A 24304-nucleotide genomic window follows, 5' to 3' on the forward strand; every position below is an offset into this window, starting at 1 on the left:
CTCCTGCCCAAACCCCCGCAACATTCACCGTCACCTTCCTCCCCGTCCCCCGCTCCCCTCGGCCACGCCAGCTCACCGCCGGCGCCCCCGGCCCCCCAGCTCGCCCGAGGACCCCGAACGTCGACGGCGCCTGAGCCGGTGCCCCCTCCAGCATCCCCGGGCAGAGCCCGAGGCGGGGCCGGCTCCTCCTGCCCGGCGGGCGGGCGGGCTCCCCCGGGGGCAGGCCAGGGGAGGGGAGGGGGGGGAGGCGGCCGCCTGTCCGCCCGCCGTGTGGCTCCGTCCCCGGCTTTGTTGTGCTCGCCGCCCGGGCTCCCGGCGAGGGGGCGGGGAAGCGGAGGGAAGGGAAGCGGGGCAGGCGGCCGCGTCTCCTCCTCCGCCTCCTCCTCGGCCCCGCTCATGGCGACGCTGGGCACATCCGGGCTTCTCCTCCTCCTCCTGCTCCGGCGGCCGCCGCTGCCCTGAGCGCCCAGCCCGACTCCATTAGCGCCTCCCCTCCCCCCGTCTCCCTTCCCGGAGCCAGAGGCAGGGGGAGCCCCGGGCAAGGCAGCGCCGAGCCCGCGGAGCGGCCGGGGACATGTCCAACCAAGGGGCCCGGCGGAACGGGCCCGTCAAGCTGCGACTGACAGGTGAGGCTGAGCGGGCGGGCTCCGCCGGGCCTTGCCGCCGCCGCCGGGGCTGCTCGGGCGCCGGCCGGGCCGCGGGGAGGGCAGGAAGGGCCGGAGGAAGCGGAGAGCAGCGGGGGCTGCGGGAGCCCGGCTGGAGGGGCGGCAGCGCGCTCCCTCCGTGTGTCTTTGAGGTTGAACCTGGGGCAGGAGGAGCCGCTCAGGCCTCGGGGGGAGCGGGGGGAAGGAGGCGGGGAGCGGGGTCCGGAACAACGCGGCCGTGCGGGCTGCGGGGCGCTGCTGCCGCCGGCCGGGCCGGGCCGGGCCCCCCACAGCCCGCCGGCGGCTCCGGGCCGGGGGAAGCGGCACCTCTGCCTCAGCACCCCCCGCTTCTGCCGGTTTTTACTTTGTCCTCTCGGCGTAAACTCGAAAGAAACTGTCACTTTGTTTTGATCTCTTTGTTTGTTGTTGGGGTGTGTGCGTGTGTGTTTTTTTTAAACCGACTTCCTCAGTTAAGATTCTACACAGTTCGTGAAGTGCCTTATGCTGCCCTCTTTCAGAAGACCTCTTGGCCTCTAATATGTTAAAATATCATAAAAACTGTTCACCTGCGTGCTTCGAAGGAAAATAAGTTGTTACTAAATACATAAAACTATGTTCCTTCCCATATAAGAACCCATGTAAATGGGTTTAGAGAAAAACTCTTGGAAGTTCTGCTAGAGCTTTCTTGAAAAAATACAGAAGACTTTAAAGAAAAGAGCTGCTTTAAAGTATTGCAAATCCCTTAGGAGAAAACCAGTATTTTGTTTTCTCAAGTGTCAGTGCATGAAGGTAAGCGATTAGAAAATAATAGATAACATTGTCAATAGTGTTCTCTGCACATAGTGTATTTAACCAGCTTGCAAAACAAATGTTTTTAAAAATACTAAAAGAGTTGATATATTTACTTAAGGCGCATGTGAAGTATTTCCAGTTTAATGTCTAATAAAGAGAGATGTTTTCATAGTTATTTTTCGAAGTATGTTATTTTTATAGAGCAAGTAAAATGGATCTGCTTATGTTTTACTTTGGAAATACTCGGACTAAATTTATAATCTAGTTTCATGGAGATTTGCGAGTGTCTATATATTACACTGAGAAATAAAACTCTTAAAATAAGTGTAGCTGGGACCGGTGCATGGAACAGTGCTGCCTTGTTTTTACAGAGTGTTTTGTGGCTTTCTCTTCAGGTTATTGCTTTACTGATGCAGTGCTTTAATACCTTTTCCCTGAGCAGTGGGTGCTCAGACTTGCTTATCTTTGAAATATTCAAAATGGTCTGTAGCTTTATGTAAAAGCATGGGAAATACCGTTTAGAGAGTTGTCTTTCTCGCCTTTGGCTTTTGTGTCCAATTTTGTTTCTTATTTATTTTTATTAAGGATTGAGCATATAATGAAATCGTGTCTGTGACAAAATAAATGTGTAATGGGGAGCGTGACTGTGAGCAAGAAACAGGCAGTAGCTCTTAGTTGTGCCGTCAGTGCCCCAAAGGAGCAGGTACGAGCTGAAGGAACGTTTTCTGAGTTTTTGTCATCTTACGTTTTAGGAAGGGATTACACAGGGCAGAGGCAGAATTGTCTTTCTAGGGCCTGTGGCAGGGTCAGCAGCTCCGGCAGTTGCTGAGCACCGCTTGTGTTACGTGGAAGTTTACATGACACATCGGCCTATATTACTCAAAAAGGCTCGAGGTATTTTATGCTTTAGCTTATTGTGAGTTGTTTCACATAAGTTCATTTGTTGTAAGGAAGCTTTACATGTATAAGAAAAACACTGATTTTCATTAAGTTCGCTGACATGTTGTCAGTTCTTGCCTAGGAATAGTTTTAAGTGTTCTGCGTGGTTTTGATTACCCTTTTTGATCGGAAAAGCAGTTCGAGGGCTCTTGAATTCTAAAACTGTTTGGAATTAAAAGAATCTGTATATCCAGAGTTTTTAAAAGTTTATTCTCGAACTGACAAATGCTATTTAATCGTAATTTTCTTTGGCTGAATGAAACTAGCAGTCTTCTGTTTTGGCTTGAATATTTATAGGATTAATTCTGCAATTATTGTATAACGCTTATCTTTTCTGTTCATTATCTCTAAATTAGATGGTATAGATTAAAAAATGGATTTCAAGAACTGGATTCAATTAGCAGCTTTTCAGGACATAAACATTAAAGGTTTAGATGGAAAACATTGTTTTGACTGACTGGATAAATGACAGGGTAATGTTTGATGTGAGTCCAAGAACTGATCTGGAGCTGGTGCCCAACTTCTCAGGCCATCTTGAGGAGCCAAATGAAATATTTTACCTAGGCCTCATTTTGCAAAAAAAGGTTGATTCTTTGTTGGGACCTTAAGAAAGTTCTGAGAAATGTTTGGCATACCTTTACACTAAGTGTTTAACAGTTTATTTAGGTCTGGGTTCCATAACAGAGAAAAACCACAGCGGTGGCATACTTCTAGTAAGTTTGTATTTAGTTTACATCTGTGTTATATATTTATTATAAAAGGTTATTCCGTCACTCCTAGGTTTAGTTGTCTGGCGTAAATATCACTTGAATCTTTAGTGATGCGTATGTCAATGCATTTTGCACAGTCTTGAGCTAGAAAATGGCTGGATAATCGTTAAAATCCGAAGATTATACCTTCAGATGATACTTCACTTCTAGAATGAAGTGTAAATGCTTGTTTCCGATTAACATACAGGCAGTGTAATTTAAATATGCCAAAGTCTAGAATTGCACTAGTCTTCTCCAAAATTTATCTTAGCAGCTTGTAATAACACTATCCAAGGAAGCTGTAATGTAAGGAAAGTTCCTTCAACCCTGACGTTTTTAGCACCATTTTATCTAGTCCTGTCCTGAGTGTATCCGAGTCTACAAAAGCTGCAAGTGCAGTTGTCCCCTTCCGTTCTTGCTGTGATTTTCCTTAGTCTTGTGTTGAATTCGTGGATTTGTAAGTATGTTATTCTCTCAGGCGGAATATACTGTGCTTTCTTCCACCCCCCATGTTGAAGTGCATTGATTTTTATATTCTTCAAAAAACTAAGAAATGACCATTGCTTTCCGTTCCTCAGTAAATATTTTATGTCCTAATTTGTGAATTCTCTAATGTCAAAATAGTTACATTTGACTGCTTCCGCTTGTGTCAATGACAGTTGATAGGGCTGTTTTTATCAAGTAGAAAGACGTTTTAAAATCAGTTTGAAGTCTGAAAACTGTAGGGCCACTAGAATATATTGAGTTGGATAAAAGTTAATGCAGAAATTTCTGTAGTTCACGTGTTGCAGATAGTGTTTGTGTCAGAGAATAGCTAACAAGATACTTCAATAGCCACCAAGTACAGTCACGCTGTATTGTAAAAAGTGGTAATAAATATCCCATGGATAAAACTGGAATGAGCTGGAAGAGTTTTGTTGGTAGAGAATCAGAGGTAGGCCCGAAGAGCTGTTAGATCTGGTTTTCCTCCTGCTTACTCGAGGCTTTCAGGTTTCCTGGCAGAGTTTGCTAATTAGAGAAATAAAAGTGCTGGATCCTGTGGTGTAGGAAACGCAGCATCTCACCTGCTGTCCTGCTCCTTCTGTGGATTTGACTGTCCAGTCGTTCCTTACAGTACAAAGGTGGTTCTGTCCTACAGAGTTAGAGTGCTGAAGGGAGAAAGTGCTGCTCTTTTGGGTTTTTATCAGTTCATTGAAGGTCTTGTGATGCTAATAATATTTCTTGAGAAGGGTGTGTAGTATTTAGAAAAAGCCAGAATGTTCTTGAGATTTGCAAAATCAGGTGGAATCTCCAAAACTGGCTTTTTCAATGTAACAGTTAAATTAATACCATTGAAAATAGTGGTTAACCTGAATCCTAAATTCTCATTAGTGTTGTTGGAAGCAGGGCTGAAGTTTAGGGATAGCAGAGCCTCGTTGTAGGAACAGCATTACTGACTGATTGATAAAGTAGCTACCTATATTTTTAGGTAGCAAGGCTATGGTTTCATAGTTAAATGGTAGTACAATTTTAGGTCGGCGGTGTTTTGTTGGGTTTTTTTTCCTCTTTGTAGTCCCTGGCTTCGCTTTCTGGGCCCTGCTTTGTGTTGACTCCAGTGACTGTGTAGCCATGTGATGAGCTGCAAGCTAATCCTACCAAGAAAAAATCAGTATTTTGCATAGGAGGAGAGGGATGCACAGGAAAAGCTGAACAGAGGGCAGGGCTGCCTGTTTTCCCAGCAGCCTGTACTTAGATAGGCTTGGGTCAACAGTAAAACAATGGGGTTCCTTCATGTAAGCTGTGTTTGACTTAATGACACATGACTTACTAAAAACTAGTACTTAAGAAATCAGAACCAATAAATTGCATAGTAGGTGGATCCAACTGGCGCAGTTGTAACAGAGTCAATAGGCATGTGTCTAATCAGATTGCAGAGAGATTGATGGATGCTTGGCCCTCAGTATTTTCATCAGTGTGAAGTGTGTGTGTATATACATGCTTTTTATATATACAGTATATATTTATAGATATTTATATAGATATAAATCAGTTGTGGATCACACAGGCGCCAAACAATTGTAATAAACAACCAAGCAGCTGGATGGAGCAGTCTCGACTGCTTGTTTCAACGGGATCAGCTTCTATGACAAAGTTTTACTCATCTGCGTAGAGGTGTAAAATTACGTATCTGTGTTCAAGGATACGTAATGGGGTATCATGGCAAGGAAAACAAAGATCAAAAAGGATTTGGGGGAGGAAATAATAGTAGGAAAATAGTTCTACAGAAGCTCCAGTTAAAAGAGCAAAAAGGCCAAGTGTTCATCTTTGGTTGTAGAATCAGGAAAGCATCAAGTAGAAGCTAGTAGAGGATTTACGTGTGTAGGTAACATATGGGACATATGTAGGAGATGTATGGGAAATCTGCAGTCCTAATGTTAATCTTTAAAAATTAAAGTAATTTTTAGAATTGTACTTTTCGGTTACATTTAAAGAGTTTAAGCTGCCCTGTAATGTCTCTCTGTGTGGCTGAATTTAGCTGAGTAACTCAGCTAGTGGAGACAAATTATTTTCTATTTGTTAATCACATTGAAAATCTCTAATCAGGCCTCAGATGAAGATATTTTGTCTTTATGCCTTTAAGGTGAATGAGTTGATCCATAAAAGACGACAGCTTTTAATATTTTGTTCTGGCTTATCTCATGGCCTTTGAAGTGTGTCCTTGCTTTGCCATCGTACCTAAAATGACGTCTCACCATTGGGTCGGACCTTTCTTGAGGGGTTTTAAAAAGGTGGATGATTTCTTTGGGTGTCTTCCCTCCCCTCATCACATAATGAGATGAACTGACTTCTGACTTGGCGTAATGGCACGAGTACATTACTAGGCAGGCTATTACATGCATGCTTTAATATATAAACTGTAAATGCTCACAACACGTGCAGCGTCTGAGGTCATTCAGGTGACTTCTGAGAGGCTGGTAGAGATTAATCTCAGTGTTAGACAATGCATGTCAAGGTAGCTCCTGTGTGTGTCTGCTATTCGCAGAGCACGGTTCCTATTTCAGAAAGAGGATTAAAATCTTGAGGGACATTGGGCAATAGTGTATTCAAGGAAGCAAACTGTTGGGTTTTTTTCTTGTTACTTAAACTTGAAATACTTTCCATGAACGCATAGATAAGAATGCTCAAAACTTTGAAGAAATCTTCATCTGTAGATAACGAAGCTCAGGACAAAATTGCTAAGCATTATTGTCCAAGTTTAAATGGGCACACTGATACAGAATGGAGAACAAACACACTCAAGATCTTAAAAAGCATAAACCAGGTAAAGCTGGGATTTAGAGCCTCTATCTTTTGACTTTCTGCCCGTGAACATTTTTTCTCTTGAGTTTAAATCCACAGAAAACATTCTGGTTTGGGCTTTCTGAGACTATGCATTTGGGATGATTTGGGTTCAGTTCTCTTATATATCTCTGTTGCACTATGAGCTGTATTTTAGCATCCTGCAGGTTCTTAGCAGTTACTTTTTCCCTATTTCAGAATACTTAAAATAGATTTTTTTTGCTGCTGCCCAGGCAAACTAGGCTAGGAGGACTGATAGCCCCAAAAGTGAGTACGTATGGTTTAGGTGGAGTGTTAGTCACATTTTCAAAATTCTGAAAGTGAAAGAAAAAGTAGAGGTTTATCTGAGTTTATGTGACTGTATCCTGTTAATTTTCTGGAATGACTCTTGGCCAGTATGTATATAACACAACTTACAAGGATTGTTTTCTTGCAGGAAGGGAGAGTCACTCCAACCGCGGCTTTGGTGTTGTCAGTACAGACTGCTCCAGTGTGTCCTTTCTATAATGAATTAATTTAAGTTGCTTCAAATATGCAGAGCGCATGCAGACTATGTAATTTACAGGTCACAGTAAAAATATGTACCCAGATTCTCCCATTCGTGTTTAAATTAGCATGTGTGATGCCATCTTGCCACAACCACTGGAGTGACAGTGCCCTGGGAACGTTTTCCAACCCACAGCACCGTTTTTCGGGATGCACGCATCCGTTTTTCGGGATGCACGCGTCCCTCCCCTCTGTCCCGTGCTGCCAGATGGGGTGGGCTGAGGAACACATCCAAGTTAAAATCAACCTCTTCCTCTTGTCCCCTTTTTTTTTCTTGTTAACGAGGTGTAGAGGAGCCCTGTTGTGGGTTGGCTGGTGGGTTTGAGCTTAAGCCGACCGGGTGTTTGCAGAGCAGCGGGCGGTTTGTGGGGCTAGGGGTGTATCTCGGCTGATTGCATTAAATAGTGACACACACTCCTTTTCATTCTGCTTTGACCCAGATTTTAATATTACTGATGGAGTTAAGTGGAGTCGTAACTAATTATAGCTGTAATGATACTTCTTTTTAACATACCTAACTATCTGATATGGGGTTTATATATAGATGCATGCATACGTTCGGTTATAGATGCAGTTGTGCTTGTATTTAATAGAAGGTGGGAATCTGCATCAGTAATACTAGAGGCGTTTTCTGAGAACTTGAGCCAGTTTGGTGATTTCTTTATAATACAAATAAAGACCAGGCTGTACACTTCTAAAACTGCATGTGGTAAAACTGCTGCTTTGTGCATATCAGGACGTGAGGAAAATAGATGGAGTGTACTTAGTAAATGTTTCATTTTAGTAAAAGCTAGTCCACCACATCCAGGTAGGAAGCTCTTACCCGCTGTTTTCCCTAATGGATTTATTAAAATAATGGTTTGTAGTTCTGTATGGAAACTGTACACAGGACTAAATGATCAGTAGCATTGTGCTTATGTGTAGTAGTATTACGGTATCCTCTTTTTTGTCCAGCAGCAAAGTAAGCAGTTCTTAGTTTATAAAAGGGGCTACTAGGTGTGAAATAAGAAACTTCTTTGTAAAGGTGGAAGTGGCTTAGGCAGATGGTGTCATTTAGAGGCAAAAAGGATAGTTCGTAGAGGTGAAGCCAGGACAGAATGGGGCAGAAGCTCAGGAGCTGGCTGGAGGCATTGGAGGTGTCCAAGGGTTTGTGTCACTTCATAGTGGGAGCAGAAAACAAACGTGGGTTCCTGTACTTGGGATAAACCATACAGAAATTTCTGTGTTTCATGCTGCTGATTACAATACTGCTCCTAGCCAAGTAGTAATGATTGCATTTTCAGTGTGAAAATCTGAAGATACTGAGTGTTTATCTTCCTTGTGCTAATATTAATTTTCCAGAGAGACAAATTACAGGTGATGTTAAGTTCTCCATTTAAATGGCCATGAAGCACCTGGTCCTCCCATATGCTGGAGAGCACTTGCTCAGCAGTACTAATTATGAAATTAAAAATGACTGGCTTCTCTAAGCCTGGGTTCACAGTGTATGACACGTTAATTGACCAAACTTTAAAGAAGGGTATAATGCATGTGAAAATGGAAATTTTGTAGGACTTTTATTTAGAGGATTTTAGTAGAAAGTTCAAAAATGTTTTATACTGCTATTGTGGACACTTCATGGTAACTGAAGCCCATGAACAACTGTAAAAATGTTAAGTGCCCTCTTTCAAATGGGTTGTGTACGTGGCATTTCTAAATGTCTAAGTAGCAGTTCTGGATGTTTGGTAAAGCACAAGGTGTTGCTGAACAGAATCTTCAAATGTGTATATTACACATTATGATAATAAACTGTTGGTCAAGTATGGATGTGTGGCATGAGGAAAAATTGCTGTTGATACCTGTTGGAGCTAATTAATGCCGCTGCACAGGGGAAATGCCTGTGTGCTCTTATAGAATAATGCTATCTGTAAATTCAAGATGCTATGCAGTATTTCCCATTTGCCTTAAATAGCTGGATATATGCTTTTTGTCAAAAAGTTAAAGGGTTTAAATTTTTGTGATCATACTAATGCAGGGGTGGCCAAGATTTATTCTGAAATTCTGATGTCACATTGTGTTCTCTTCTGTGAAACTCTTTCACATTTGGGATTTCTACTTAAGAACTAGGTCAAAGGATGTTTTAAAATGCTGTTGGTTTCTGCTTTCTTCTGCAACAGGAAAAGAGAAGGCCTTTAAGGAAAAAGTGACTTAACAGTAATTTTCAGTAGTACGAGCGTCGTGCCTGGGTTGTCGTAAAATATTTGTGCAGCCTTTTCTCCCTTCCTTAAACTGTTCCCACAGTTCATAATGTTCTCTCAATACCTGTCTTACAAGGGAGTGCTAAAAGGATCTTAAAATTTCCGTAGTGCTGTCTACAAGGACAGACGGTGAAGTTTTTTTGTTCCCTTCCCTAACAGCCAGCGGTTATTCTTCCTGGGGAGGTACTATATATGTATTTACATTTATCTATATCTTACTTGCTTCTGTGGCCGAAACATAATGAAAAAATTTCTGTTCATTTATGAAATCTGAATGTGGCATTGTTAATGTGGGCCTCAGATTTTCTCATTACAATATTTATCATTTTTCCTGAAAGTTCCTTTTCTCTGGTGGATTGTTCGTCCTGTAGAATAGGTCAGCTATTTCCTGTGTATCAGCATAATGTAACTTAATCTACGCTGGGTAGTACTTTGGACCCATTCAAAAGCTTTATATTTTGGGTAAGTTTATTAAAATTCAGAAACTTCACTCTCCGCATTCAAACAGTTCTTCTTAGTGTGGACCAAGTCTGGAGATGCTCTTGTTCTGCACCCGCCTGCATCACTGTGATGGAGCAGCAGTAAATGAGAAGCAAAACTGTCCCTGGTCAACCTGACCCGTTCGAATGTCGCGTTCGCACTTGGTGGTGAGCTGGAGCACTGGTTCCTGCAGTTGCTTCTACTTCGTGTAATTTGAACACAATTTTGAATTGCTTTGTCTGTCTGAACGTCTTTGCTTTTTATTCACTGTCGGGGGAATTTATAACTATAGCTGAACTTGTAGAACCAAGTTGGAGTTCGTAACGCCAACCATAGTTAGCGCTTCCCATCATAAGACTCTTTTCAGTTGCTGTTAAGCAGCCTGTTAGCACCGACATTTTTCATGCTGAGTAGCTACATTGGGCTGAATTTATTTGAGGAAAATCCTGTTAAAATTCAACCAATTTCAAGAAGGAGATGAAAATTATATTGTACATCTTTAAAAAAAAAATCCTTTATTCTTGTGAATCCTTTCTTCTTGGGCAGGAACACTATCAAGCAAGGCCGTGGTAACAGGCAGATATCTCTGTATCAGCCAAGTAAGGAGTAGTGCACGGTTTAACAAATGGCTGGGCCAGGAGTTGGTCTCATCCTCTTAAGGCTGAACTCAGCGTTGTGCTCCTGATGTGAAGAGAGGCCTGAGAACGACTAGAGAGGCGTAACCAGGATGCAGAGGGTTCAGAAGCTGGACGAGGGTGGAGAAGAAGGGAGTGACCTGGAGCAAGGGGCCGGCCGGGACAAGGTGGGGGGTGACGGGGACTCATTTTTGGCAGGACGAGGCGCTGGGGATCTGTTGGTGCCCGGGCTGTGGTGTTGCAGCAATGAACGGGACACAGGGTCGTGGGGGCAGCCCAGATTCTCTGTTCCCAAACTTTTTAACACTTGGCTATGTAACTGGGAAATGCCGTTGCTGCGTTGCTGTTAGTGACAGATTTGAGTATGTTGTTTACAAGAGGTTGTCATCTATAGCAGAGGTGTTTTATAACAAGGTGCCTATCAAATGCAAAAGAACGTAAGCGGCTACATTTGGGTAGAGGACAGAAGTTTAAAAACAAACAGGAAAAAATGCCCATCCCAAAATTTCTCCCATCCGTTCCTTTGCTCCCCACATTCATCACCTTGATCCTGTCTAGAAGAAAGAGGGAATTAAGGGCTGGCTTCTAAGTGGCCATGATTTATAATATAATTCTAAGAAAAGCTTGCAGATAAGATCAGGATTACTCCTTACATGTAGAACAAAAGGAGTTCTTCAGCTTTTAACAAACTTGAAGGTTGTGGTTTGTTGTGGGTTTTTTTTAAATCCTCGATTCTAAGAAATGATGTGATGTCTTGGTCACTTCATTAACGCTAGTATTTTCTTGCTTTAAAAGGGTCAGAAGACTTTCTGTTGAGTAATATGTGATAATAACTGAGTTCTGTAGTTTTTAATGTTTCCTTGGCTAATTTACATGCCATCTATTCACAAAGGTTTTGGAGTTACAATTTATTTTTTTTCCAGATAAGCACTATTTGCTGTTGATGAGTTAGCTGGATGAAACATTTGACCTTTTTTAGAGTCAAGACAAATATGTGAAATACCAAATGGAGAGAGAAAGCTGTGGCAGTCATCATTTATGTGCTCTGATGGGTCTTGCATTGTATGTTAAGATTTCTCTACAGAAGAGGGGGGTTCTCTAATTTTACACAGTTTGTCACCGATGGATTTGTACAGGAACAGCTTGCTGTGTAGTGGGCTGATAAAATAAACTGTGCTTTGTTTATACTGAGTTGCCTGTGCTGTGAAAAACTTTGATCTTCCCTCTCTCTGTATATTAAACACACACCACATAGGAGTCTGCAAAAGAGTTCAAACAGGGAGGAAACCAATCAGAAATTCCACGTAGCGGGCAGGTGTATCTCCAGCAAGAGAAAGGCGTCGTGTCCTGTTTGAAGTTTTCTTTTAGAGGCCTGGTCAGAAAATGGCTTCATATAGACCAAGTGAGGAGAAGTTACGAGTGCTATCAGATGTATGATTTTTTTGGTTTTTAGTCAACTAAAAATGAATAAACTGATGCAGTGTGAAACTGCAAGGTTTCACTTTAACTTACACTTAGTATTCTCTAACCATGAAGAAAAGTGAGCTTTTAAAATTGTTTTCATATTTGCACAGTGTTTTTTGCTGATGCTTAACAAGGCTTCTCTCTTCCCCCAAAGTTTGATTCATACAAGGCTGAAACATCTGCTCCTTTGGAGCCATCTTTCCCCAAAGCTGCTCATTTTCACACCTTCTTGAGCTTTGGGCAATTATAAAGCTATTAGATGCTTACCTTTTTTTTCACCTGATGCCCTTTTTCGTGATTTAAGGCCTGTGAAAGCCTGAACTACTTTCCAGGGAGTTGTGGAGGAGCCTCTGTGATGTTCCTGTCTCGGAACTTCCAGAGCCAGAGGTTTGTTTCCTTCTCACATACACGACGGGCATCGCTTTGTGCTGAAGTAAATATCTGTTTATCAGCTGCATAGCGAGTTGTCAGTTTGAGAGATGACCTGTATCTTTGTTGTTTTAAGACCGTTAAATAGCCTAAGAATACAGTTTCCATCAGATAATAGCGTTAAGTGTATTTTATGGAGTTACCTTTTCCTAACAGGATTTTTTTATTTGCACACATACAGATGTATGTTTGTTGTTTTTAAAGGGCATGCTTTTTTCATTGTATTTGGCTGCTTTTTAATTAAAATATTTACAATATAGTTATTTTTGTTATAGTGAACTGTTTTATTGTTTCAGAAGTGAATGAATCATATACTCTGGGTTATTTTTTTCCTGGCAGATATTTTTCTTTAATGGTTACTCAGGGCTAGTTTAAATTGTACGGATGAATAATACTTGAAATACAGTATCTGATTCATCGTTTTAAATGATACAATTAAAAACCTTGTCCAAAATACATATATATGTATACACATACATGGGTCTTTTAGGTTGTGAGAGCAACACCTTTACAGGGGACTAGACTGGCTATGTAGGGCTTTTCAGTTCTGTTGTTTGTCCTGACTGCATCTCGATTTCCTAAGATCCCAAGGTCTCGTGTTTCCCAAGTCTTTTTCCTGGCAGCGCAGGTGCCGGCTCTGCAGCTGGGGCTGTGGCAGGCGGTTCCAGGTCCGTGCCCGCTTCGCCAGGGCAGGCTGGTTGCAGACGATGAGCAGTTATTGCGGTGGGGATTTGTTCTGCAGATCCCCAGAGCTGCTCCTATTGCCAGTGGTAGGTGTGCCCCAAACGTGACTGCATCGTAGCAACCTCCTCACGTACGTTTGCTGCATGACTATCAACTGCTCTTTCGTTTTTTTATCTGCGCCCATAAATTCCTTGTGTTTCGTTTCCTCTTGTTGTAGGAACTTGCTACAACTTCTCTCATTCATACCGTGCGTTACCAGTGCTGTGTGCAGTCCTCCCTGTATCTATGCTCCAGAAGCAATCTGTGCTACTTGTAGTATAAATGACCGCCAATTCTTTCCTGTGTGCAGTTTGTGCTCTTGATTTCTCCTATTTATTTTACTTTTTTTTGTTTTCCTATCTGAAACCAATGACGACACCAGCCTATTTTGATTGTTGTATGGATATTGTCATGAAGAAAGAAGGTGCCCATGACTGAGGGGCTGGAACTACATGATCTTTAAGATCCCTTCCAACCCAAACCATTCTATGGTTCTACAGCTTCCTCGACTGCTCACGTTAATTAACTGCTTAGCATGAATTAACAAAGCCGGATTTGAATGGTAGAGATGAGTAAGTGGCTCCACAGCCCGCGAAAATGGAAGAGGGGAATGTAAATACTCCATTTTTTTTTGTGAGCGGAGTGGATGCGTTCTCATGGTTTTGTTGATTATACTGAGTTTTTAAATATTTGGAAGAGTAAAAGTGTCAAAGGAGCATCTAATGTGTGGGTATGTGTTTCTGTGAACACAGAGAGCTTTTTAAAGTGCAGTAGGAATTCTGGGCAGAGTATAAAACCTGGAAAGAGCGAGTCTACTTTTTTGCATCCGTATAACTGGTTTATGTAAAAGAATGTAAAGACTTAAGTTCTGGTAGATTTTGTTTAGGAGTAAAAATGTCATACACAAATTGTTTTTTCATATGTTTCCCAGATTCTGTAGGTAGGTTTAAAAAAAAACCAAAACCAAATCCACAACAAAAAAACCCCCACATATTTTCTCTGTTGCCCCTACGCTTTTAAGCTGCTGTCCAGGCAAATATTTATAAACAGAAAGTAACGCAGTTTCTTTTGCATGCACAAAGCCCTGGGGAAAATGAGGAAATGTTTTAGTGTGTGTGAGGCGTTTAATACTTTGTTTTGCTTTGATTTATCTTTTAAAGAGCTGTGGAGACCTGCCTAAAAAACTGGAATACACTCCCTGTGAGCTTATATTACCTTTGTTTAAAATAGTCAAACCTCTGCTGCTGAAACTCAGGAATTCATGGACAGAATGACTAGAACAGCAAAGATGACTTCAAAAAAATGTGGTTGTTGGACAAACTGGTCTGAGCCCAGCTGCTGTGGATAAATTGATTTTGCTGTTGCTTTAAATCTATGATATGTTGGTATTTTGGCAGAGTAAGGAAAACAAGGATATTAGAAAGTAATTTACTGCACTGGGATTAGCAAAGCGTGTTCCGTTTCTGTGAGTGGGGCAGGACAGGATGGTTTAGATGTGTCTGATAAACAGGACGAGGTCTAGTCTGACAGCTGGCAACAATAGATTTGCTCAAAGTCAGGTGTACTAAATTAGCAAATCTATTACAAGGATACGGGAGGAATCGCAGAGAAGACAGTCTTGTAGGCAGGAGTGTTGCCAAATGGGAAATGATTCATCGTCTCTGAATGGGATGAGCACCGAGCAGAAGCAGTTTAAACCTCAGCCTGCCTTGGCTCATAAACCACCAAATATGCGATTAACACTTTATCTTCTCCGATCCTGTGTTTTTTATTGTCTCCTGAACAGCAGTCTGTGTTAAGGATCAAAATCTACGAGGCTCACTTGTTTGTTCTAATTTCTCTTTTGTTGAGCCCGAGTGCGTTTAGGTACTTTTTTGACTTTGAGCTAAATCACAAAATGTTTGCGTGCATCCCAAAAGCACTCCCATCTTGTCACCCTTTGGCAGTATCACCTGTTAGTGATTCCAGACTGTTACGCGTCTGGAATGCAAGTGTGACACGAGTGACGCTGGCGGAGCTTGGTGAACTGATTTATTTGCTTGTATTTGGTGAAAACAGATGATCAGCTGGAGATATAGTTTAATGTAGTGTGCCAGTTACTAGGTGGTCACTGCGTTTTGATTTTTAGTATTTTAAATACTTGTAGCTATTTACGTTGACAATGCCATTCATAGTCTACAGTGCACAAAGATAAACAGGAAAGATAATTTGTGAGTGCTTAAATTTAGTTAATAATCAATGCAGAAATGAGGTACAGTTTACAAAGCTAGTTGAAGGAATGTAAAGGGCAGAAAAGGCTTGTGCCCTCTTCCTTGTTCATAGAGCTGATCAGAGTTTTAGCATGTGTCTGGTCTTGTTTTATTTAATATAAATAGTCATATTTCCTCTAAGATACGTAGATGATAGAGAAGCGGACGGAATTAGGTCATTGGGAACCGTTTAGTATTAAATAATTGAGATGCAAGAATATAGTTGTTAGAGGAAAAATTTCACTTGGTAAGTTAAAACATCGTTTAGCAAATAACTGTATTGAGAGAGGGAGGCTGGGGTAGCGCTCAGCTGAGATACTCGAGGAGCAGCGTGCCTGGGAAATGAAGGTAAAGATTCCTGGGTCTGGCATTCTCGCTCTTACCTGGGGTGTGCAGCTGTATAAGATACGGTAGAAATCAAGTGATATTTAGTGTAACGCTTTGTGAGTGGAGCTGCAAGAGGCTGAGGGTTTCTAGGGTGAAAGGCACTGAGGTAAATGGGGGTTTTCCATTTCCGTGTCCCCTCAAAATCCCTTTTGTGTCCACTCAGACTTTCTGAAGCTCATAACTGGTGTTTGATATCAGTGGAAATCACTTGCACGCTCATTACACTTGAAAGCTCTTCTGCCTTTATAGAGGTCTAGTAATAAAATATCCTCTAACTTCCTGGAAGTACCTTCCTGAATCTTTATTCATTGCTATGCTGCTTGGAATCTTGATTCACACTGTTATACTTTTTACATTAATGTAATCAGCTTTATACTCCTCCTTTCCAGTCTCACCTGCTTCCCATTACCTTTCTTAGGCTTCACTCTCCACTGCTTATTATCTTCTACCACGTGCTTCTCTTTCTCCAAAAAAATCTTGGCTTTTCACCTCTTGAACGTTGCATCTTCCCAAAACATTTCAGAAGGGGTAGTTTAAATTTCATGGTAAGGTTTTTATGGGGCAAGATTCTATATTTTCACATATTGGTGAGCTATTCCATCTGAATTGCCTGGTGTTCTGTTTCTTTAAAATCCCTTTCATAGTATGTCTTACAGTAGTATATAAATTGTACTGATTTGACTAAATAATTTAAGCAATTTGTGTAAAAATAAAGCAAAACCAGAAAAATGGGGCTTTAATATAAGTTGCTTTATTTCTGTTGAACTAAATAAGATTGCTCATCCCGTTAGCTCATATATGTTTAACAGCAGCAGCTTCTTAAACTGTTTGGTTTTGGTCTGTAGAACACATCTGTTTACACAGAGAAATCAAACTGAATCTATTCATACGAAAGGACTGCAATCATTTAACTAAATCAGTTTATAAATTGTGCAGTCTATTGATATAATTATCTTCTGGAGATGGGGCTTTGTGGTTATCTGATGGGGAAAAAAGACTGGGCTGAGGTACACAAGAGTTTTAATAGTTATGACTGGTGATGTCTTGGTTTTCTGTGTGTACTTTAAGGAGCTGGTGTTTTCCTCACTTACATTGCATTACATTTCTGCAGGTAGGGACAGAATTGTGGAATCAGAGGCATAAGCTTAGTAACCAGATAAAGGTGAATTATATAGTCCACACATCTTTCTGCTGACCCTGTCTTTTCTTGGCAGAAGCCAAACGGTCAAGGCCCAGAGAGAGGCAACTTCCAGAGTTGAAAGCGCTCCACTAAAAACAATTTTCCCAAAAAAAAAAAAAAAGAGTAAATATTAGGGACACTGTGCTGCAATGTTTCAACTACATTAAAGGAGGAGGGGGCAGGATCCACATATTATCAGGGAGACAGATCGGAATCCGCATCTGTAGTTGTGGATGTTGATGATAATGCCGGAGGACATAAAGTATACATCACTACTCTGTTCCGCATATAATACAATTTCAGTACATCAGATGTAGTAGTAAAACATAATTGTGCTGAACTAGGAGTTTAGATTAAGGTGGTTACTTAATTGGTGATTTTTACTAGTGATAGTATTGAAATCATGATCCTCATTAACTCTTTAAATTTTGTTTATTAGGGAATGATTTTTAAAAATCCCTCAACTATTTCCAGTTGTATATTTGAAATGCTTGAATTCACTTTTTTTTTCCCCCTTACGGAAGTTGTCACCTTCGCTGTTGTCACGGTTTGGGAATTGTTTCTTAGAAAGCAGCTGACAATCCTTTTATTAGTGTTGATAAAATTAATACTTATAACATTTTGCTGAAGAGTGGCACGAGAATTACTCACGATGTGGATGCTTTTGGTGTCTGTCTTTTTTTGTGTGTGTGTGGTTCTTTTCCTTTTGCCTCCCCCCGCCGGCAGCAGCCGTGTCCCTGTAGGATCGTGTCTGTAGCGGAGACAGAATTCTGAGCCTTCCTGTTTAATGTAGTGTGTGACTGTCCCGACAGCGATGGCAACGCTCCCAAAAGCTGCAAAGCTGCGGGATCCGCAGTTCCTGAGACCCAGGAGTCTGGGTTAGTTGCAGGTGCCTCTTGTCTGAAGCCCTTTTTAAAATTCAGGGCATTTTTTGTCTGGTTGGTAATTAGATCATGAATTCCTTTTGTCGTTGCCTCTACTATAGATCATTCAGAGAGTGAAGAGTTTTATTGCAGTGAAACAAATCCGAGGGCTCTGCTTCTTGTTAGTGTGTTTTTCCTCCAGCACGTTTTCAGAGGTGCATGAAATACATCAGACAGAACAGAGCTATAATTTGTTTCTCATGTTCTCATTCCCTCACCCCTGTTCCCTTCAAAGCAAGCTGAGAAATGTATGGGGAAAATTTCCACGTTACCTGTTTTATTTACCCATCCTCGGAGGAAGAATCCTGTGCTCTCCAAGTGTTTTTTGCAAGTTGATAATTTTGGAATAATCACTTCGGTCTAAACTGGGTCTTGGTTTAAAAACTAGCTGCTGGGATTTCGAACGAGTCATTAAGGACTCAGGTAAGATTTTAGCACAGTGATTCTTAAGTGTTTGAGAGAAGACTGCCCCCTTTTCTTTGCATGAGCTCTTAAATACTATTTTATTTCTGTATTTCTAGGATAATTGTGTTAATGTTCGTAACAGAGTTTACTTTGCTCACACTTGGATATGATAACCACCTGTGCAAGTCTGAGATTAGTTAATCTTGGTAATGTTACTTTAAAAGTTTTTAATGGGAATTATGTTTTTAACACTGCAGGAAGATGGAATACATTTAGTTGTAATTGGGAAGATCATACAGCAATGGAACAGCAAAGCTGGTGGGTTCACTCGTATTTGATGGATGCCTGTTTCCCACGCTGGTTTTGTTTGCTGGAATAAACTTACAATAAATTTTATTCTTACTGCAAATTTGAGAAACGGGAGAGAAAACTTTGAAATTGGTTTGAAAATTGTTGTTTGCTGGACATTTTTTTTAAAGTATTTTAATAGCTGTTAATGCAAAGCTGTGTCTGTCCATCCCCCCCCAACTGCCCAGCATAGTGCACAGTCTTTGTAAGTGCTGTGTTTATGGTGACTTCATGGTCCCGCAGCGGTTTTTCAGATATTGAATAATGGACGATATGTGAGGGTTAGGCCGTTTTGGAGCAGGGTGGAGAAGTGAAGCGGAATTTCTAGTGTGTGAAGGTTACGCATCAGAAACATCCCGGCTGGTCTGAGAGGCTCCATCGCCACCAAACCAGGACATGCAAATATTCGCAATAGCCTTTGTTTGCTTCAAGTTTCCCACGTGTTGCTTCTGCGTCTCTCGCTGTTTGAGGCTGTGACTGAAGCCCTTGCTCACACAGAGCCCTGATGGGGATGGTTTGATCCTGGATCATTCAGGTTTAATTTGCATATTTGCTATATAGCAAAAAAAAGAAATAAAAGGGGCAAAACAAAAATCAGCGTAAGGTTTTGCATCTCCATATTCAGTTGCACTGGTTCAAAGATGGATCTCTGTAAAAGAGGCTCGTAAGCATTTGTAGTAAGATTTGCGATGCCCGGGGAGGGTTGCTACCTTCGTGGCAAAAGTGGCAGCAGAATTTCTTTCCTTCACCTCTTGACAGGCGTATCAAATAAACCGGACACATGAATAGAGCCGGTGACGTGCGTGGCAGCGAGCCCATCGCCAAATGAATCTAGGAAATGTGAATGCGTTAGCTGCTCCAAGGAAGAATTCAATGGTGGGGGGTGGGATTTTTTTGTTTTGTTTTACTTTTGGCCCGGAGTGGAATAAGGGAGGAGAAGTGGAAAAGGAAGCCTTTTGTTTACAGTGAAACAATAGTGTGAAGTAGACGTGGTGATGTTAAAACAGGAGTCTAAACATGGCAAATGTGGGCAGACTCCATCTGGCCGTGTCCACAAGTCGCTCAGATGTCCCCAGCGCAGACGGCCGGAGTCTTGAGTCTCTGTCGTGTCGTTCCCCCCTAACGGGAATTTAAAATAGCCTTGGAGACTCTGTCCCAGAATTTATTATTGCATGAGATGGATGATTTATTGGCTTTAGCTGTTTGTATTTGGTGATGCGATGCATCTTTATTAACGTTTCTTCCGTGATAAATGCGTGATATTTTCGTTTTGAATTTCAATCTCAATGAGTTATATTACACGCAAGAAATGTGGGTCTAGAATTGTAGAACCAGTCAAAGCGCAACCCTATAGGCAGAATTTAATACAGTGAATCTGTTGGAAGGAAAAACGTGCAGTTACTGTGTTAGTTTCTGGCATGTTTTACAGTGTTTCCAAGTATATTGCATTATTAGGACATTTTTGACTTCTGGATAATCCATATTGCTGTTTGGTGTCTGAATGAAGTTCTTGTGGTTTTGTTTGTTTAGTCCCCAAGGAATAATTCTGATTTGTTCAGACACAGATTTCTGACTGACAATGCTTATACGCAGGTGCATGTGATCCTTTGGAATGAGTTTCATTTCACATGCAGTACATTAAGGATTTAGCATCTGGCTTGTGTTGAACTTGCAGAAATGTTGTTTATGGGACAATTTAGAATTTTAACAATTATTAAAGGAAAATCTTGGTAAAACTCTTTTTCTAATACTAAGGGTGTCCTAATATGTCTTGTAAAATAGTTTATTTAAAAGCTATCTGCCTTGTGTTTGGATATCAACCTACCAATGATGCTTTTATATGCCACTTGGAGCTAGTGCTGAATGTGTTGGGTTTTTTTTCAACCTGGTGGGTTGGTATTTAATAGCTCTTTACAGATTCGTCAGTACTTCTGAGTCCTTCTAATGTATATTCCAAGTAAGACAGCTAGAATCAGTACATGATTCTAAATCTACCTTAGATTTGAATTAGGTTCATAATTCTGAAAGATAATTGGAAATGAGTTTCCTAGCAGTACGAACTGTATGAGTATGGCAGGGAGCCGTGCCTGCTGAAGAAGTTCCCGTCCCTTCCATGTCATCCCGGCTCCCGTAACTCTGGGGCAGAAGGGATCCGGTTATGTATTTCCTAATTCACATGAGAAGAAGATATCCAGGTGATGCCCAGGGTGGTTCGAGGTTTGTCTGGCTGCTCCAGAAAGCAACGCTTGCACTGAGCTTCCCCGCTGCAGAACCACGGATCTAGGGGATGGCCGAGAGTATTTACATTTAATCTGATCCAGCAGGATACGTCTGAAATCGGCATCCGTTGTCTGGTGTCCTTGGGTGAACTGGGCGTCCCTGTGCCCCGTGTGGCACCTTCATCTCAGTGTGTGCTGCCTCTGTACTGGTGCCAGCAAAAGAAAAGGCACTGGAGTGACTGGTGACTCTTTCAGCTCACTCACGTCTCCAGAGGATGGTGTTGGCGATTCAATTAGAGTAGCAGTGAAATTCAGATAAAGCATTGGGGAAAATAATTAGACCTTTTTTAAGAAGAGGATTCTGGCCCTTACGTATTTTGTACTAACTCCAGTTTGGAGCTCATTAGGTTATTCTAAATTTCTGGTGCTTTGTGAGACTCTGAAAGAGCAGCTGTCAATAGCAAGTAAAATAGAGCAGCCTGAAAGCAGTTGCCTGTATACTTGCAAGAGAAATGCTTTTTTTCCAGTGCTTTAATTCTGTGCTTCTGAGTGTGCTTTGGCAAATAGCAAATAAAACTCAAGCTAAATGTTTCAGGTTAAGATTGTGTCTCTGAAAACCTGAAGAGTGTTAGGTAGTTATTTTGGTACCCTGATGGCAAATATGTATATATATATATATAAAAAAATTCTTAAATGAAGGTCTGGAACTGCAAAACAGATAGAAGGAAAAAAGAGTGGTGTGAATTCAAATGAAAATGTTGAGGGGGGTGGGTGTGTGTTTTGATTTTTGAGCCGAAAAGCCTCACAGTTATGGAGCCTTTGCGTTAGAGCTGGGGACGGTGTCACCGCAGCTCCCGGAGCCCGTGCCTGACTAATCCAGCTCCCCAGAAGGTGAATTTTCTGTTAAGCCAGTTCAGCTTCCTGATCTACCCTGTGTCCATACGGTTGCCAGACCTGATTTGGCAGAGGAACAGCTGCAGTGCCTTTAGTCTTTGTTGTTGGGTGCAACGTGAAACGCTCCAGCTCCGGTGATCGGTGATTACGGGTGGAATAATGGTCAGCTGCTCCAGTCCTACCCACTCGTGTTTCAATATCTTCTTCACTGAAAATCCCAATGCACCTGCAAAACATATATTTGTTAGGTGTACCTGTGTGTCTCTTCTTGACCAGTAATCAATGGCAGTTTTCTAAAAATGCATGAATTTCATTAACAGAAAGTAAATTCTTAGTTTATTATCATGTTCCGTCACTTGTTCATCTGCAGAAAAAAAAAACATCTTTCAAAGGAAATGAAAACTAAAAAAAAAATTCCTCAGATTAATTGTAAAATAAAATTTAATGTGAGTAGTTGGGATAAACAGTTTTATTTCAAAACCTTAATTGAGAAAGTCATTACCTCAGCAGCTGTATTTGCAAATGTGTATGGTGTTATTTACAGCCCTTTGTTCAATGAATAGTTGGAGACCTCCTGGTTTATATCTTTCCATGTGGGAATTTAGGCAGGTCCAAGGAGCGAATGCAAGCAGAAAAATGTAAGTTTCTGGGTAGCGTGCCAACAATGGAAGAAAACAGTAGGAATTTGTTAGAAATGTTTAAAGTATTGAGCTCCCCTGCTGGAACCTGTGCCCGGTGTGCTGTTTGCCTGGCGCAAATGTCTTTTTTTTCTAAAACGAATCCATACATTTACTAAGAGTTTTACGCAACGTGGAGAAAAGTCTGTTGTGTCAGCCATAGGTTCGGAACACCCCAAACAATTCCTGGGTCCCAGGGGCGCCCGTCGCAAGGCGAGGAGGGTGGCGGGGGGTGCGTTTGTCTCCCTCCCCCAAGCAGGCTCATTCCAATCAGCAGAGTAATTGGAATGCAACCACAGTCTGGAGGAGGAAGGGGAATTTTTGGCAAGGACAGACAGAGCAGTTGGGAGCTTTATTCAGATTAAAGCATAGACGGCCATTCATTATCAGTGCAACACACATTAGCAACAGCACAGCATTGTGTTTCTACAGCTGGGACTTATTTTAGTGATTGTGTTGCGCTGGGTATTACATGCAAACAACTGGGATGCGATCACAAAAAGCAGTGCTAATGGCTTTCATTAAAAGATGGTGTTTCTGTAAGGGGAAGAAGGACTTGTCTTCAAAATGAACTATTGTGGTAAAAATGGATAGGCAGCCTGTCCTTCTCCTCACTATCCTGTGTGTTATATGTTCTGGAACGAGCAATTTTTTCTTGGAGAAAAACCCTTAGGTAAAGGAGAAAGAAAAAAAAAAAATTTTAAAAACAAACACAAACAAACAAAAACCACCCACAAGCCCCCCCCAAACAACACGAATTGCAATGTTACGACTGCTGGTTGGATTCAGGAGGCCGAACTAGTTTTTCTATAGTGATGACACGTGAAAAGCCAGAAGATCAGTAAACGCGGTCGTAGCTCTGGACCCAGCCCTTCCCTTCCCCACAACCCCGGCTCTGTTCAGCGTTGGGTGCTCGGGGTGCCTGACATGAGGGGCAGGGTTGTTTTCTCGCTCCGTCACCTGCTGAGTTTTCAATGCATCGATTATGTGTTTTTCTGCTTCCACTGACATTGGGATTACTTCTTGTTTTCTTACCTCTCTTCCTGTATCTTTCGCTGTCTTCCCAATATACACATTTAAAAAATATTTATTTAAGAAGATAGCTTAAGAAAGATTGGTTTTAAAATTTCTGTATTAAAAATAAATGTATTTCTATTGTGATAATCTACAGCTGTAGCTTCGAGGTACTAGTACCTCATGTTGCTGGGTGCAAACACGTTTAAACCTCATAATGTCATGAATCAAGAGACACATTGTAACAGGTAGATGCGAGTGTACAAACATACAGGTAAAATAACACTAAAATGTACCTGTGAGGCGAGGCAAAGTAGTATTATTCCTGGTTTGCAGGTATGAAGGAATGTGGTGAACAAAGTGGCTATAAACAATTTGATATAGATTGTTTAAACAGTCTGATATAGGTTGGAAATACCATGAGGGTTGAACACAAGATCACTGCCCTTAAACCTCCAAGTTCCTTAAATCCAGATAATATTTTTGTTTTCTTAATGTTGCCTTAACAAGTGTTGTAGATCTATTATCCAGCCATTGACGGTAAATAGGATCAGTGCAGACTCTTAGATCATATCTAAGATGTGGTGATTCTGTGACACCTCAAAGATCTTTATCACTTTTTACTTGATTTCATTGCCGCTTCCTACAGTGGCTCTCTCGATATTCATGTTTTTCTTCCCTTTAAGCATGGAGAGCCTGTGTTACACATATACTTGCTATTCTGAAATAAACATACTTAAAAAATACTTATATAAAATAGTGGTAATGCATCACATAGGATACCTTCCATAACAACAGTTTGATGTCATAAAAGGTTTAATTTTCTGTAAAAATCGTTCCACAATAAAAAGCAGTTGTACCGAGTTCTTCAGTAGCTAGCAAAAAGAGTCAGAGTTCAGAAAATGATGAAAATGTCTTTCTATAAAATGTAAATTTTCAATAGTCATAGTTCCTTTCAGGTTTTTTGTGCGTTCAACCAGTTGTTTCGTTCCCCTCTATAATTGCATGTAAATTTTAATAGCTAACGCATAAATTAGATTACAGGAGTTTGG

At 41.3% G+C, this 24304-nt stretch overlaps 1 protein-coding gene across 1 annotated transcript in view; it reads left to right on the forward strand.

Annotated features, from left to right (window-relative positions):
• Nucleotides 1–279: 279 nt before the first annotated feature.
• Nucleotides 280–24304, forward strand: part of SMURF2 (SMAD specific E3 ubiquitin protein ligase 2) — a 59808-nt gene continuing 35783 nt past the window's right edge. The window contains exon 1 of the mRNA XM_065648183.1: nucleotides 280–626. Within this exon, the coding sequence (XP_065504255.1) occupies nucleotides 575–626 (52 nt within the window). The 5' untranslated portion in view covers nucleotides 280–574. The remainder of the gene's footprint in view (nucleotides 627–24304) is intronic.

The sequence above is a fragment of the Caloenas nicobarica genome, chromosome 18 (genome assembly GCF_036013445.1).
Source record: "Caloenas nicobarica isolate bCalNic1 chromosome 18, bCalNic1.hap1, whole genome shotgun sequence".
NCBI classification, from domain to species: Eukaryota; Metazoa; Chordata; class Aves; order Columbiformes; family Columbidae; genus Caloenas; species Caloenas nicobarica.